General features: G+C 47.9%; 1 protein-coding gene across 4 annotated transcripts in view; it reads left to right on the forward strand.

Annotated features, from left to right (window-relative positions):
- Positions 1-14,546, forward strand: part of Cfap91 (cilia and flagella associated protein 91) — a 43,658-nt gene extending 29,112 nt beyond the window's left edge. For 3 of the 4 annotated variants that reach the window (XM_008768768.4, XM_039088903.2, XM_017598164.2), the window contains 7 exons: positions 51-167; positions 2,626-2,697; positions 3,836-3,982; positions 5,930-6,151; positions 8,264-8,412; positions 9,057-9,148; positions 13,313-14,546. In XM_008768768.4, coding sequence (XP_008766990.2) covers positions 51-167; positions 2,626-2,697; positions 3,836-3,982; positions 5,930-6,151; positions 8,264-8,412; positions 9,057-9,148; positions 13,313-14,211 — 1,698 coding nt within the window. In that variant the 3' untranslated portion in view covers positions 14,212-14,546. The remainder of the gene's footprint in view (positions 1-50; positions 168-2,625; positions 2,698-3,835; positions 3,983-5,929; positions 6,152-8,263; positions 8,413-9,056; positions 9,149-13,312) is intronic. The other variant, XM_039088902.2, reaches the window with a different exon arrangement.
- Positions 14,547-16,367: the final 1,821 nt, after the last annotated feature.

Here is a 16,367-nt window from a genome sequence, read left to right on the forward strand (position 1 = left end):
TGGAGGAGTCTGGGAGAACAAGAGATGACGTCAGTTGGTATCTATTTCAGGCACTGTTGGATAAGAAGAATAAAGGTCCAGAAGGACCGAAACCTCTGCGATTCCTGCAAAAAAATCCCATCCCTCAGCCTCGGCTTCCAACCCCCTCTTTGGAGATGACTTCCTATGTAAGTCTGAGGCTTTTATTTGGAACACTAAGTACAAGGACTTCAGTTGGCCCCTGCTTAAGGTAGTTTGGGTAGAAAACAAATATGAGTTCACAGTGTTAGTGTCTCAAGCTGTGATTTAAAATCAGCTCCCTCTCTTTTAAATTTCTTTTGAATTCTATTTTATTTTATGTGTATGGGCATTTTGTCTGTACATATGTCTGTGTGCCACATGCATGCATTGACTATGGAGACCAAGCAAGGGTATTGGATTCCCCTGGATCTGGAGTTGCAGACAGCTGTAAGCTACAACGTGGGTGCTGGGGATGGGAACGCAGTCCTTTGGGAGAGCAGCCAGTGCTCTTAACCACTGAGCCATCTCTCCACCCAATTCTCTCTTAATTTGCACGTATCAGACCTCTAATGCATGCAAGTGAAATCTAAACCCAGTCCTCTCAAGAATAAAGATACAAAGAATGAAATGTATGTCAAAAGGAAAAAAAAGAAGAGGGGGAAGGGAGTGAGGGAGGGGAGAGGGAGAAGGGGGGAAGGGAGGAGGGGATGGAGGGAGGGGAGAGGGAGTAGGAGGCGGCCTGACTGGGTATGGTGGCAGGCCTCTAATCTCAGCACTGGGGAGAGAGACCAGGGCAACGGGATCACTCAGATGCCTGCAGTGCATTCTCAGAGGAGGGATGCAGCAAGTAGAAAGTAGGGTTTTAGCAGAGAGCAGCAGAGAATCTGTAGGGTTTTATTTGAGGGGGGTGGGGTGGGGGGGGCGGGGCTCTGAAGGGACCCTGACAGCTTCACTGCTGAGCCAAGGCTCCCTCTGCAGGCTCTGCTCACTCCTTCAGTTGTTCACTGTCTGCCATGGGCGTCAGCTCCCCCCTGCGCTGCGGCTTTACTTCACATCTAGAGGCCTTGATTAGACCCCCAGGTTTGCTGCTTTTTGACACACCGGTTTAGACAACACGTTTTAAACAGGACTCCCGTTCCCTCTGCTCCTAGTCCTCCCTTATCCTCCACCACGAATTCCTTTCATTTTCATGTGCTATTCATTTATTCATTCATTCGTTTATTTATATCCTAAATGTTGCTCTCCCTCCCGGTTCCCCCCTCCCAGAGCTCTTCACTCCATCCCTCTACCCCTTCCCCTCAGAGAGGGTGGCCCCCCTGGGGGGTATTCCCCTTCTCTAGGGCATCAATGTCTACAGGACTAGACACATCCTCTCCCACTGAGGCCAGACAAGCCAGTCTGCTACACAGGTGCCTGAAGCCTCAGACCAGCCCACGTAAGCTCTTTGGTTGGTGGCTTAGTCTCTGGGAGCTCCCAGGGGTCCAATCAGTTGACACTGTTGGTCTTCCTATGGGGTTGCCATCCCCTTTAGTTTCTCCAGTCCTTCCCCTAACTCTTCCTTAAGAGGCCTCCATCTGCATCTGTCTCAGTCAGCTGCTGGTAGAGCCTCTCAGAGGACAGCCATGGGAGGCTCCCGTCATGCGTGTCCTTTTGGGTCTGGGTTACCTCACTCAGGATGATATTTTCTAGTTCTAACTCATTTGCCAGCCAAATCCATGATGCCCTCATTTTTAATAGCTAAATAGTACTCACTGGCTCTCTTAAAACCCACCGAGTTTTGTGGGTTGTGTATGGGCCACGTACTGGAGCACGGGTAACCTCTCGAGGTTGCATTCCTGAAGAAAACGGTCTTCCCTCCCATACCACCATCAACTGCTAATAGCTCATCAACAGGAGGTGGGACTTCGTGAGCCCGTGCCCCATCCATCCTGGGATGTTGGCGGGCCTGATCTTGTGCAAGTCTTGCACGTGCAGTCAACACACCCACTGTGAGTTCCTGTGAGCAATGGTACCGTCATGTCCAGAAAACACCATTTACTTATAGTCGCCTGCCACTTCTGTCTCCTACCATCCTTCTGTCCCCTCTCCCACGACAACCCCTGAAGCTTTGGAGGAGCAGCGTGATAGAGTTGTCCCGTTTAGGGCTGAGCACGTTGAAGTCTCTGGTTCTCATCACGCTGACCCGGTTATTTCAGTCAATTTTCATAGGTGGTGACTCTTAACCACTGTATTCTGATTTTGCCAGTGTAGCTAACTCATGTGAAAAGCCCCCTCCCCCCTCTCCCTGCTTTCTCCATTGCTCATAAGCAAACACAAAAATCCGAAAACTAGAGGACATAACCAGCTGTACTTGGAGGATGCAGTATATGTGGAGGGCTAGCCTGGCTCCATGTGGAGGGCTAGCCTGGCATTCCCAGCATCCCTCCTTTTAGGCTCTCACTGATGATTTATTATTCACAAAATAAAATGATGAATTTTAATGACGCAGCAGGTAACCTTTAGGACACGTTGTGTTTGTTCAAGGAGAGCAGAGCCCCGTCGAAGTCTTCTCCTTATGCTTGAGGTCAGCCTTCAAACAACAGCGTTTGCTGCCTGTTCTCAGGCTGCTCCCCTTTGTCCTCGTAGGAAGAAGGAGAAATAGAAATGGCTATCATCTACTTGCAGAAGTTACTCCGGGGCAGAGTCGTGCAGAACATGGTGCGTAGGTCTGCCCACCGGGCCAGCATTTCTCCCTTGACAGTAAACAATGGAAACTGTCTGTGCCCGCTGCCTAGGTGAATTCCCTCCTGTACGTTGATCCCTTGTTCCGCTGTACAATACAATTAATTACCCCCACCCCCTTCCCATCCCACCCCAGTGCCATCCTTGTCTAACACAAGGCCAAGAAAAGAGGAAGTACCCGCCTGCTGTGGGTCACAGGTGTAACTCCGGCTGCATGAACTTCTTTTCTTCCATGGGATGACTTATTCCCCAGGCTTGCCCCTCTGTATTTTGACTTAGGGCACTACAAGCCAAGAGGGAGTCCCTAGCTTTCTATTGTGTTTTAAAACGGTTATCTGAGTTCCATAGAGTGGGCAGTATCTGTGTTAGAAATACACCGTGGCTTCAGCTCGAACTCCTGCTGTACGCCCTCATTACCCTGTGAGTGTCCTCCACTGTTTCCTGTCTAGGACTCAGTTTAGAGGGAAGTGATCTGAGTCTGAGGGATGCTCCCCTAACAGCCAGCAGCCTGGGCTGCTCCCGACTTTAAGCTTTGGCAGGGCGATCTCTGTTGCTGCAGCGCTCACACCTTACTGTAAAACACACAAACCCTCTCTCGTGGTTTTCCCTCCCGAGGGCTGTCGTTCTTGAGAGACTCGGATGTGACAAGTCCAGGGCAGCCGAGTACCTGAGCTCTGCACTTGGTGCTCCCCTCTCAACTCTGTAATCCAAGGGAGAACCATGCAGTGCTCTTCAGACTGTGTGCTCTGAGGAGGCTCATTCATTGGAAAAGCACACTGACCTCACATAGTGCCATCTCGGGTTATTCTTTTAAAGGGGCACAGTGATTAGATGGGGACTCCAGTTCCTTAACACGACCCAGTAGTTACTACCTTGTCTGTGCCCGATGGAGGAAGCAGCTCACTGAAAGCACACACCCACACCCATACACCCTTACCGAGAGAGAGAGAGAGAGAGAGAGAGAGAGAGAGAGAGAGAGAGAGAGAAGGGAGGGGGAGGGGGAGGGGGAGAGAGAGAGAGAGAGACTGGGAGAGAGGTGAACTGGTGAGCAGTAGGCCTGGAACTCGCGCACACGTGCCTCCCAGCTCACTGCTCTGGATTTGCTTTGGTGCAGATGTTTGAGGGTAAGGAGAAGCGACTGGAGTTGATCATGGAATTGCGCACCAGCCACGCCCTGCAGGAGGATGACAAGCTAGTGAAGAAAGCAGAGAAGCAAGTGACCCTGGCTCTACAGCGGCAGAGGAACCTGCACGAGGACAAGGTTCTGCCCTTTGTCTTGACTTGCTGCCTCTCTGACTTGCTGTGCGTCCGTCCCCTCGAGGGGCAGTTACTGTTATTACAGCACTGGTGTGACAATAGGTGAAAGGAGTATAAAAAAATTATTCTACAGCCGGGCGTACAGCATTCTGGGTAGCCCAAAATATGAGTGGGGGCCGACCCCAGCTGAGTGGAAACGGTACGCTTTGGTTTACTCTTAAAACAAACAAACAAACAACCCAAGAGATTGAGCTGTGGTGGTGCAGGCCATCAATCCCAGCACTTGGGAGACAGAAGCAGGCCCATAATCTGAGTTCGAAGCCACAGAGGGAGTTCCAGGACAGCCAGGGCTGTTAGAGAAACCCTGTCTCGAAAACCGAAACCAAACATACCTTTTCCAACTTGAAGATTTTTCCCTTTCGAGTTTTCTTAAACATTTATTAGGAACTGTGCTGCACTCTCTCAAGCCTGGGCTTAGTTGAAAGACCAAATAAATAACAAAAATTAACATGAAAAAAATGCAGCATGAGATTTCTGTCTCACTGGGCCAGCACTTGCATTTATTTTGGAATTTTGGTGTCACACATGGATTGCTCTTGATAGCTAAGCCACCCATTAAATATGCGTCTGCCTCACAACGTTAGGCTCCCCTGCTCTACCCTTTGACACTGAACAAGTCCCCGCCCACCCTCTGCAGAACTTCAGTGTTAAAGTTGTAGTACGGACAGCAACATTGTTTGACCCACTTTGAATAACACCTGTAACTCTCATGCTATGTGATAATTGAACACAAATGATAGCCAAGTTAGGAATGACAACAGCTTTACCTTCTTGATATGACAGCAATGCCATAGGTCAGTGACCCTGGGGGGAGGGGTCGATTTTAGATGACATCGATGTCATTGAAGTTCAGTGGGCGTGGGGGAGTAGGAGCAAGGTTGGAGGTGAGACAGTAAGAGAGTCAAGTAGACGGATGAAGGGCAAAGATTATATGGACCTAGACTGTCTGAATCTGATGGTTCTGGTGTCTTGGAGATGTCCAGATAGGGAGCGCAAAGCCGTGAGAGCAGTAGGCCCAAGGGGAGAGGGGAGAATTCTCTCCTTGGCCCTTTGAGGCACACAGAGCTAAGCCAACTATGTACTGGCTAACCATGTCAGCCAAGCAAGAGGGGAAGGGTTATTGGGAAATACTGTCACCCCTCCAAAGACTGTTCAACTTAAGCCCTATGGAGGTGCCCAGTCCAGGGGGGTGAGGGAGAGGAGTGTTCCACACGCATAGGAATGCTGGCCTTTTTACCTTCCGTCATTTCTGTGGAAAACTGCTGAGGAAGCACAGATCCATTTTGGGATGAAGGAAGGGTAATGGCTGCAGCAGTAACGCCCTCTCAGCACTGCTGGAGCATCCCTGGCTACGTTTCCTAGAAAGGAAGGAAGCTGGACATGAACAAGTAGACGTGGATGGATCTTGAGTTAGCAGTTTAGGACATGAGAGCATTTAGATCCATGAAGACAGAGAAAGAGTCCACCCTCTCTGGTCTGAGCATCGCTCCTGATACATGAAAGAGTAGTGACAAGCCCCAGCCTCACCCTTTTTAGTGTTCGCCAGCAAAAAGGACATTGAACTTCAGGGCTGGAAAGGATGTGTGGGTAAGGATAGGGAGAGGGAGTTGAGTTCCTTCAGATCTGACCTTCCACATAACATTTTTAAAAATTGTATTGTACTGCTTAAAAAAAGTTTCACTAGGTCCTCTTTGTAACTCGAGGGCTGTGATCCATCAGGGACTGACTAGACACTCTGTTTCCTCAGATCTATTTGTATTACCTGGTCCAGTAAGTGCCCCAGGGTGGGGCCATTTCTGGTTTAGACTGTTCTGACAATGACCTTGCTTGGTCATTTTGTGTCATCTGACAATTACTGGCCCTCTGTCTCAGAGTCTTTATTGTTTTTCAGTTGTCAGTGATTGAAAACCACTTGGGTGACCTGGAAGGAAGAGTGCTAGCGGATATGTTCGACTTCCTGTCCAAAGAGCTGGTGAGGCTGCAGGAGGAGAGGAGGATCCACGCCTTCGCCATGCTGGCCGAGCGCCAACGGCGCATGCGAGAGGCAGAAGAGAGCGGTCGGCGCCAAGTGGAGCAAAGGCGCCTGAAGCAAGAGGACCAGATATTTATGGAGGCAAGTGGGAACAACTGGGCGGATGTAAGCTCCCCGGAGGGAGCCGGATGTGACCAGACATCCCACTCTACGATTCCTCTCAAAATCATACAGACATTTCATGACATAAAATGTGATTTGTGTGTTTTGGTTTTCACTTGGCTTTCCACTCTACAGTAGGAAGTGCGGAGCACTGTGGGTACTCTAGGGAAAACAGGACACGGCTCTCTTCTTCTGCAATTTAAATGACGTAGACCGGGTATGTAATTCCAGGATTCAAGATTCCTCGAAGGGAGCAAATGAGGCCAAGAATCAGGTCCTCTTTAAGGAGTTGAGGCCAGAGGAGAATTGAACGGTGACTAGCCCTAGCCTGTGGCTTATGCAGCCTGAGGCTGTGGCTACTCTTTTTTGAGGAAGGAAAGTGAAGAGAACGATGAGTTCAGGGACAGGAGCATAGTCAAGAATACTTGACTATGTAACCTAGTTTGTAACTGTAACCTAGTTTGGGATAGCCGAGTGGGAAACACAGACATTTCAGTGGCATCTAGGAAGGACACAAAAGAGTTGAGAAAGTTTTTGGGCCTGACTTAAGGACCATTTATGTGCAATGACATATGTCATTAATATATATATTAATATTTATTATATATCATATTGGCATATATATATCGATCATATTAACCCTGCCTCATCTCTATTATATGATCAGCTATCTAGTGTTCTAGTCTTTGCAGCTTTCTTCTGAATAAATGCTGAATTTCACAAGAGCAAGCATGCTGCATATCACGTTGTGCTTTCTGCAGCAACAGCAGCATACGCCCTGCACATATTCAACACTCAACACGTGTCTTAGTTGATAATGCATTGAACTGCCATTGAGATGCTAACATCAGGAAGGCAAGGGGCTCAAGGTTGATATTGTGGTTGAAGGCACATTAAAGAATAAGTATCAGCGCATTGATGGGTCCTCTAAGAAACAGGTCTTACCTCAAATTTAAAGAAATATTTAGACATAAAAATGGTTTTGCCTCTACAAGACTCACAATTTGTTGAGACATACATGTAAAACACATATATACAAAGGTTAATAGTTTATGCTCATGATACTTCGTGTGTGTGTGTGTGTGTGTGTGTGTGTGTGTGTGTGAGAGAGAGAGAGAGAGAGAGAGAGAGAGAGAGAGAGAGAGAGAGAGAAGCTAATTGGTTTTGCCTGAGATTAAAGAAGCAAAAGTCTAAAGCTAAGGAAGGACCATCATGAAAGTGGAAATGGGCTATGGTAGGAAGGACCTGGTGGCCTTTTCAGGCACTAGGAGCAACTGTACGGATACAGATTTATTTCCAGTTCATCATACTATACATGTATGTGGTTGCATGCCCTCCCCAAACCCTCTGAATTCTATTTCATGATCTCATGAAATCCCCGAGAGAGGAACTAGGAGCCATCATGATAATTCAGCAACCCCCGGGGTGACCTGGGATCCTTCTGGGCTCCTCTTCTGCAGCCTCTAAACTCTGGCTCTCATGGCAACCTAGGCTGACTGCTCCCATCAAAGGGTTTGTGTCCATGAAATAAAACAGAAGAAGAGAGAAAAAGAAAAGGAAAAAGAAAGCCACATCTTTCCCCATAAGAACCTTCCTGAGAAGTTGAGTAGATCACCTCAGCACACATTCTCTTGGTCAGACCTTGGTCATGTGGACCTGACTAGGCCCCGTGGAAGCTGGGAAACATAGTCCTTGGGTAGCTGTTCACCTGGCTGAAATCCAGAGAGTCTGTTATTTAATAGAAAAGACAGAAAGGATGTCTGGACATATTCTGTAGCCTCTGATACAGTTAGGTAGCTTGGCCAAGTCACACTACCGACAATCATCAGGGTCCAACCCAGGCTATTGATCTGAAGCGACCATCTTTGAGGGGTGCCTTTTACCAACATCCGAGTAGGATCTGTAGTTCTCAGATGGGCTAAATGGGTTGGGCTGCCTAGAAAGCATAGACAGGCCGATGAGAAACAGATGGGACTAGTGACTTAAGGAAAGAAACGTACGGACTGTGAGATCATCAAGCAACGCCTGTGTAGCTCTTGTCTCATTTACAAGAGAAGTTCCCAAGTACTATTTTCTTTTAAATTTTTGCAGGTGATTAAAGTACACCAAAGTACGGTGACCTCCTACCTGGAAGACATTATACTGACCACTGAAGAGAGAACTGCAGAGGAGCAAGCCAGGGAAGAAATTGAGAAGATCGCCCAGGAGATCAACAATATCGCTTATGAAATGGAGAACCGGTATGCATCGCGAGACTGAACTAGATGTTGATGTAGCTACTGTTATTCAGATATGATCTTTCAGGCACTTAGGGCCCCACAAGCCATCTGTAAGCCATGATTCAGCGCTTGCCTAGGAAGCACAAGGCCCTGGGTTCGGTCCCCAGCTCCGAAAAAAAAGAACAAAAAAAAAAAAAAAAAAAAAAAAAAGCCATGATTCGACATCCATTTGTCTCCCTAACATAACTCTTTTTTGCTGGAACTCAGCATGCCCATACCCTTCCTGGTAGGAGCGTTGGGGATTGAATTCCTATTTTTCCTCCATCCTTCAGGTTATTGCCAGCCCAGGCCTCATTACAGTGACTAGAACTGTGAGCAAAGTGGATGTATGTGTTTGACATTATATGCACTTAATCCTAAGGTTTTAGACTTCTAAGCACTTGCTGAATTCTTTAACATGCGCTTCATAGCAGGCTGGATAGGGTCAGACTCTAAGTTTTGAGGAAATCAGACATCGCCAGGAATGTACTCTTTCCAATCACGGTATTCACGAGCTGCTCACGTAGGCCACGGGTCTCGGTGCCCATCAGCCGCCCAAGCAGGGAAACAGTGAGGAGATCATTCGCTTATCCGCCCCTTTGCTTGTTTCTGTTCTGGTTTGCCAGCCGAACGAATCTTCAGTCAGAGGAGATTGTTGCCGAGCTGGTTTACAGTTTTCTCATCCCAGAGGTACAAAAAGACTTTGTCAAAGAGAAAGGTAAGCCTCTGCGGGCTCCCCCCTTCACTGTCCTGTCACGGGGCTGTATCTCCAAAGGGGTGGGGATTTCTGAAGAGGCCCTGGGTTCTGGCTTCACAACTTGTTCAGCTCTCTTCTTGCTGCTTGGCCTCGGGGTCTCACCACCCCCAGCAGAGGCAGGGGTAGCCCCAGTAAGATCGCCAGAATGCCAAACTTCACCCTTCTTTAAGAGGAAGTTCTCAAGTCCCCAGGAAGCTGTGCTCTTTGATCCACACAGGGGCAGCCTCCTGCTGACCGTTCCCAGAAACAGCAGGTCCTGAAAAGCAGGGACACCCTGAGAGTCTAAGGACATCTTGCTGTTTCCTGGGTCACTAACAGTTGCTTCTGGTAGGGTGGCATCTGAGTACAACAGTTTCAAGTTATCCTGTGTCAAGAATGGCATGTTTTAAATAATGGTACTTTTAGTCAGTAGAAAAGGAAAGGATATGTCTTAAGAAGCAAAAAACATTTGGGGCCAGAGAGATCGACACAGTGGTTAAGGGCACATGCTGTTTGCTCTTCCTGAGGACCTGAGTTCGGTTCCTGGCACCCATATCAGGTGGCTCCCGGGGGATCTGAAGAATCTGACCTCTGACCTCTGTGGGCACTCGCATTCATGTAGACACCTGGCTTCCCAACCACTACATACGCACAATTAAGATAATAAAATTAAAATTAGGGGTTGGGGATTTGGTTCAGTGGTAGAGCGCTTACCTAGGAAGCGCAAGGTCCTGGGTTCGGTCCCCAGCCCCGGAAAAAAAGAAAAAAAGAAAAAAATTAAATTAAAATTACAAAAGAAAAAGATTCTTACGTAACCTTCAAACTGTCCCAGCCAGGTTTGATCCCAGGGAGGGATGTCATCAGGACAGGAGGACAGGCAGTGACTCACAAGCCTTTAGCTCGTAGAAAGAAACTTCTGGAGAAATTGAAGCAGAAAAGTATAAGATTTGCTTCATTAGGGACAAAGGGCTAGTGGACTCTAGTCCATCAGATCAAAGAACGCTGATATTTTTCCCACACACGGTGGTATAATTTTACAGCAGGTGCCCTCTAGCGCTCAACATTTACCTGTTCACAGTGTCCATTTGCAAACTCTTATTTTATTGTAGTCAGTGTATTTACACACTTCCTGGCCATGACCCTGAGACTCCCAGGAACATAACTGTCAGCAAGCAGGAGGTCGAGTTTTATGTTTTCCTGGATTCTACCTCATTGCCACACAAACAGTTGTTGTGCTTTTGGCCTTGGGGCATCACAGAGTCCACAACCTTAGGCTAAACACTCAGATCAAGTAACATACGTCACAGCGTACAGGGCTGCTATGCTTTCAAGATCCTTGAGAAGACAGCAAGCCCTTTCTTCTTTTTCCTGGTCCAAAGTTAGGTCAGCCTTCTTCAGAGCCATCTTTCTTCCTAAGTGAATTGAAAGAGATGGGAGTGGAAACATGAGCTTAATATTTACCAGTTTGAAATTCCCTCCCAACGGCAGGAGCAGAAGACCCAATTTTGGTTCCCAGCGCCCAGGTTGGGTGGCTCACAAGTACCTGTAACTCCCTCTCTGGGGGATTGGACACTTCTGGCCTCTGAGGGCACCTGCACTTACGAGCATGTACCTACAACATGTACATATCAAAATCTAAAAGATGAAATAGCTAAGGACAGAAAAGACGTTCTCAAATCTCCCAAGAGCCCAAGGGGAAAGATTTGGAGGGGGATATTGAATGTCGGGGACCCAGAGGGACACGTCAGCATGCGAGTGCGCGGGTCCACGGGTCCTCAGCCTTTTCATGTAATACTGATTTTTATTTTAATATTTAGTGTTCAGTTCCTTCTACATCTAGACAGAGAATAAACACTTGGAATTTTTGCTTCTCCTCTCTCTCTGTTTCTAAGACAGGAGCTCTCCATGTAGCTCTCGCTGTCCTGGAACTCTCTATGTAGACTAGGCTGGTTTCAAACTCACTGAGATCCACTGTCAGTGCCTCCTGATAGCTGAGATTAAAAGTGTGCACCCAACACCTGGCTTTGTTTCTCTTTTCAAGTAAGAGAGCTGTATGTTTTACACACATGCATTGCCCAAGACTAAGATATATTTATAGGCCATTTAAAATTATCTCATTTTTTAATAAAGATTTATTTATCTTCTCTGTCTCTCTGTCTCTCTCTTCTTCCTCCTCTTCCTCCTCCTCCTCTTCCTCTTCTTCCTCCTCCTCCTCCCCCCTGATCTTCTCCTCCTCCTCCTTCTCCTCCCTCTCCTCCCCCCTCCTCTTCCTCCCCTTCCTCCCCTTCCTCCTCTTCTTCCTCTTCCACCTCTTCCTCTTCCTCCTCTTCTTCCTCCTCTTCCTCCTCCTCTTCCACCTCTTCCTCTTCCTCCTCTTCTTCCTCCTCTTCTCCTCCTCCTCCCTCTCCTCCCTCTCCTCCCCCTCCTCTTCCTCTTCCTCCTCCTCTTCCTCTTCCTCTTCCTCCTCCTCTTCCTCTTCCTCCTCCTCTTCCTCCTCCTCCTCTTCCTCCTCTTCCTCCTCCTCTTCCTCCTCTTCCTCTTCCTCCTCCCCCCTCCTCCCCCCTCCTCTTCTTCCTCTTCCTCCTCTTCTCTTCCTCCTCTTCTTCCTCCTCTTCCTTCTCTTCCCCCTCCTCCTCTTCCTCTTCCTCCTCCCTCCCTCCCTCCTCACCCCTTTGTGTGTCTACAGAAGCAAGAAGAGGGTATCAGATCCTCTAGAGCTGAGGTTACAGGTGGTTGTGAGCCAGCTACCTGACGTGGGTTCAAGGCTCCACACTTGGGCCCTGTGGTCCTTACTGAGCCTTCTCCCTAGCCCGGTTATCTTACTGGGCATGCCCAGCTCAAGGCAGTACATTAAGCACGAGAAATCGCACACTATCTTTTAAGAGCTACAAGTGTGTTCTCGTTTTTTTTTTTTTTTTTTTTTCCTGTAAAGGAAATTAATGATTGGGAACAAAGGACTTGCAGGGTCAAGTCCTGGTCAATGTGGCCTCAAAGCCCCTGCCTTTTCAACCATATTACTGCAAAGTGGGGTGCTCTGCTATGCAAAGTAATCAATACTTGAGGAGTAAAGGATACATAGTACTTTTTATTGTTCTTTTGGAACTAAGGTCTCATATATTTACCTAGCCCAGGCTGGCCCTGAATTAGTAATCTCCCTGCCTTAGCCTCTTAAGTGCTGGGCTTGCAGGCACGTGCCACCATGCCCAGTCTATGGTACATCATACTGTCCTTAATTAGCTAGCTGTATGGTTTAGAATAAATTATCTAATTCCTTTGTGTGCCTGTCCTTCTGAAAATGAGGCTGTTAACAATGCCTCTTTTACGGTTGTGGTTGAATTAAATACAGGCCCAAACAGTCTCTAATGCAAATTAAGGACAAACGCAGCTTGCTGACGTCACCATCATTATCAACATGACCACTTGTCCTTCCCAAGGATTGCAGCACTTGCTGCTGTCTGTCCTAAGGCTTGCTAATACACGTTCCTAGGTTGTGTACTTAGGATTGCCTTCTAAGCTCATAGTCTCAGATGTTTCTACCCAACAAAGGGGAATCTGTTGTTTCTGGGCCATGGAAAGGCAGAAGGAGGACAGAAGGGTGTAGCTGAGGAAGGACGTGCATCTGCTGCAGTCTGAGGAGAAAGGAGTGGTCTAGAGCTAAGACATGCCCTTCAACAGCACAACTCAGGACCCCTTCCTCTTAGCTCAGAAGACCAGGACCCATCAATGGGCTCTTTGTTATGTGAATTTTATTATCTTAAGAAAGCTTTTAAAATTCAAAACATAAGAAAACTAGCCAGCTCCAAAGTCTATACAATCCAGGGAACCTGTGTAAAGTTAGATTTGGCCTTCGGATTAACTCTTTGGTGAAGTTACAACCTTGATGACCCGATTGTCTCTCAGTAGTGCCACAGGCGTAACCAAGCTTTCTGTGGAAGAACGCTTCAAATTTAAAAGATAACAGGTCTGGTTTACTGTCCTTCTAAAATACACCTTAAGTCTTTTTTTATTGAGTATGGTTAACCCAAAGCAGAAAAATGTGTGTTTTGAAAATTTACCATGTTTTCCCCCTAACTACTATCTTATAAATACTCACTGAGGGATGGCTTCAAGCAGGAAATTAAAAAGTTCTCCTGTTGTTTGGCCCAGTGAGGAACGCACAGCGGAAGCACATTCTAGCAGCCCATCAGATCATTCACAGCAACACGGAATCCATGCTCCACCAACACGCCATTGAGGAAGAGCAGAGGTCGTTCCTTGAGCAGACTGAGACCTCAAACTCTGACGTGCCAACTCTCTCAGTCTCTGATGCGCCAACTCTCTCAATCTCTGACGCGCCAACTCTCTCAGTCTCTGACGCGCCAACTCTCTCAGTCTCTGACGCGCCAACTCTCTCAGTCTCTGATGCCCCAACTCTCTCAGTCTCTGACATGCCAGCTCTCACAGTCTCTGATGCACCACCTATCTCAGTCTCTGATGAGCCTCCTCCCTCAGTCTCTGATAAGCCTCCTCCCTCAGTCTCTGATGAGCCTCCTCCCCCAGTCTCTGTTGAGCCTCCTCCCCCAGTCTCTGATGAGCCTCCTCCCTCAGTCTCTGATGAGCCTCCTCCCCCAGTCTCTGATGAGCCTCCTCCCCCAGTCTCTGATGAGCCTCCTCCCTCAGTCTCTGATGAGCCTCCTCCCCCAGTCTCTGATGAGCCTCCTCCCTCAGTCTCTGATGAGCCTCCTCCCTCAGTCTCTGATGAGCCTCCTCCCCCAGTCTCTGATGAGCCTCCTCCCCCAGTCTCTGATGAGCCTCCTCCCTCAGTCTCTGATGAGCCTCCTCCCCCAGTCTCTGATGAGCCTCCTCCCTCAGTCTCTGATGAGCCTCCTCTCCCAGTCTCTGATGAGCCTCCTCCCTCAGTCTCTGATGAGCCTCCTCCCTCAGTCTCTGATGAGCCTCCTCCCCCAGTCTCTGATGAGCCTCCTCCCCCAGTCTCTGATGAGCCACCTATCTCAGCCTCTGATTCGGAAACTGTGAAACATACTCAAGATGAGGAAGAAGGCTAGGTGAGTCTACCTTTCCACCTGGAAGAAAGTCCTGGAGGAGGACGCGCAGTTCCATTCAGCTTTGGGCACAACTTCAACCAAGTGTGACATGAGTGGACTGTCACTAAAAACAAAAAACAAACAAAAGCGAAACAAAAATGAAGCACTTTCATCAAAACTGACTCACCTCATCTAGGTTAGGGTACCAATTGTTGAGTTTATTAGACAGAGTTGGCTCTATAGCAACTGAATTCTTGCAATCTAAAAAACAAAAACAAGACCGTAGGTTATTTTTGGGGAGGTCATTTTAGCCTACAATGTACTCCATCACAAATAAAGCATCATGGATGTGTGGACGTTGTTTGTAAAGCTTTTTCTCAGCGGTGGACAAGGTGCACCCTGGAGCACCGTGCTTCTTGTTAGCTCAGACACAACATGACATAGAAACTGCCAAGTTCAGCCTAAACCTCGTCTGCAGTGCACTTCAGGGACTGGCGTTTGGCTCAGCTAAACGTCCATACACGTAGAACTAGAGCAGTCCGCATTTGGCACGGGCCTGCTCAGTGGGGTTTAAGACGGGAACACATTGGGTGAGTACAGAACCTGCCTGCTATAAAAGCCTTGCAACCCAGAGGTTAGACTCTCCTGTAATAATCTTGTTGGCATGGTTTCCAGAGGTCCCTAAATAGATTTTCCCACTTATAAAAGTTAGCGCACTGAGAGAGAGCTCACAGCTGTGATTTCCCCAGTGGGCACTAATAGTTCGTTTGCAGGTCATCCCAGTGTAGGTGCGGTTTACCCATCAGGAACCACTTTTATCTTAAGTAGTTAGTTGCTGGGTTACACAGTTGACACATGGCACATTAACTACCAGTAGAAGAGAGCTGAAGAGTAGGCCATTGAGAGGAAAGTCCTGCACGATCCATTACAATATTTGTCAATGAAATAACAAAATTGTAAAGAAATGCTGACGGTAAGTCAAAATGAGCCAGAGAGAATCGGAAAACAGTGCTAACAACCCCCAGGGTCTGCATGTCACCCTTTCCCAAACACAGTTAGCATAGAACACATTCTTTATAGAAGAGAAGGCAGGGTGCCGAGAGAGGATTCCTCACAGGGAAGTGACCATGGTCAAAACACACTGCAAGTACTTATGAAGAAGCCACAGTGGAGCCTGTCTTGTCCAGCGACGCACAGCAATTAGCAACAACAATGATAAAAAAAAAAAAAAAACCACTCTTCACAAACAGGCATGTTCCTGATTTTTGTGAGAGTCAAGAGTATGAATTGAAAATATTTAAAACTTACAAATCGATCTCACACACTATTAGAAGACCTGCGTTCTACCCCAACCAGCTTTGAGGATAACTTTAAAAGGAGTTGTGGGGAGGAAAAAAATTTATGATATGAATAGAAAACAGGCTTTATAAGGTTACAAGGGAAACTGACAAGCCAGGGTGAGCAGGCCAGGGTGAGCAGGCCAGGATGAGCAGACCAGGGCGAGCAGGCCAGGGCGAGCAGGACCGGGTGGAGGTGGGGGGGGGTGGTAGGAGGGTGGGGGGGAGGGGGGAGGGTGGGATGGGAGGGTGGGGGGTGGGGTGGGAGGGTGGGGGTTGGGGTGGGAGGGTGGGGAGTGGGGGAACCAGGGGAGTAAGTCAGGGGGAGCAGGCCAGGGGATGAAGCCAGTAAGCAGCATTCCTCCACAGATTCCACCTCAAGTTCTCGGGTCCTGGAAGAATAAGTTAAATAAACCTTTCTTCCCCTACGTTGCTTTTGATCATGGTACTTATCACAGCAACAGAAAGAAAACCAGGGCATATGTCCTCCAAAACAAAACAAAACGAAAACAAAGAACAAAACACAAAAAGGAGATGGTCCCTCTGGTCTACCCCATGGCACCTCTGGGCTCTGAAGGTCCTGGGACCACCTCGCCCCTTCCTTCAGCTTCTCCTGAACTTACACCATTAGCGTGTCATGAATTTAGGTGGCTCTCTTAGTTTTTTTTTTTTAATTTAGGATTTTGTTTATATGTATGTTTTTATCGAATTTTACCAAGGATGCTGACTGCCTAGGCTTGGCCCTGGTGGATGGTGCCGGAGCTCATAGTTCTGGTTAAGGTAGGTGGAGTAGAGGTCAGGGCTCCAGCTTCTCCTCCTTCCAGCCATGCATCGGAGTGA

Source organism: Rattus norvegicus, chromosome 11, assembly GCF_036323735.1.
Source record: "Rattus norvegicus strain BN/NHsdMcwi chromosome 11, GRCr8, whole genome shotgun sequence".
NCBI lineage: Eukaryota > Metazoa > Chordata > Mammalia > Rodentia > Muridae > Rattus > Rattus norvegicus.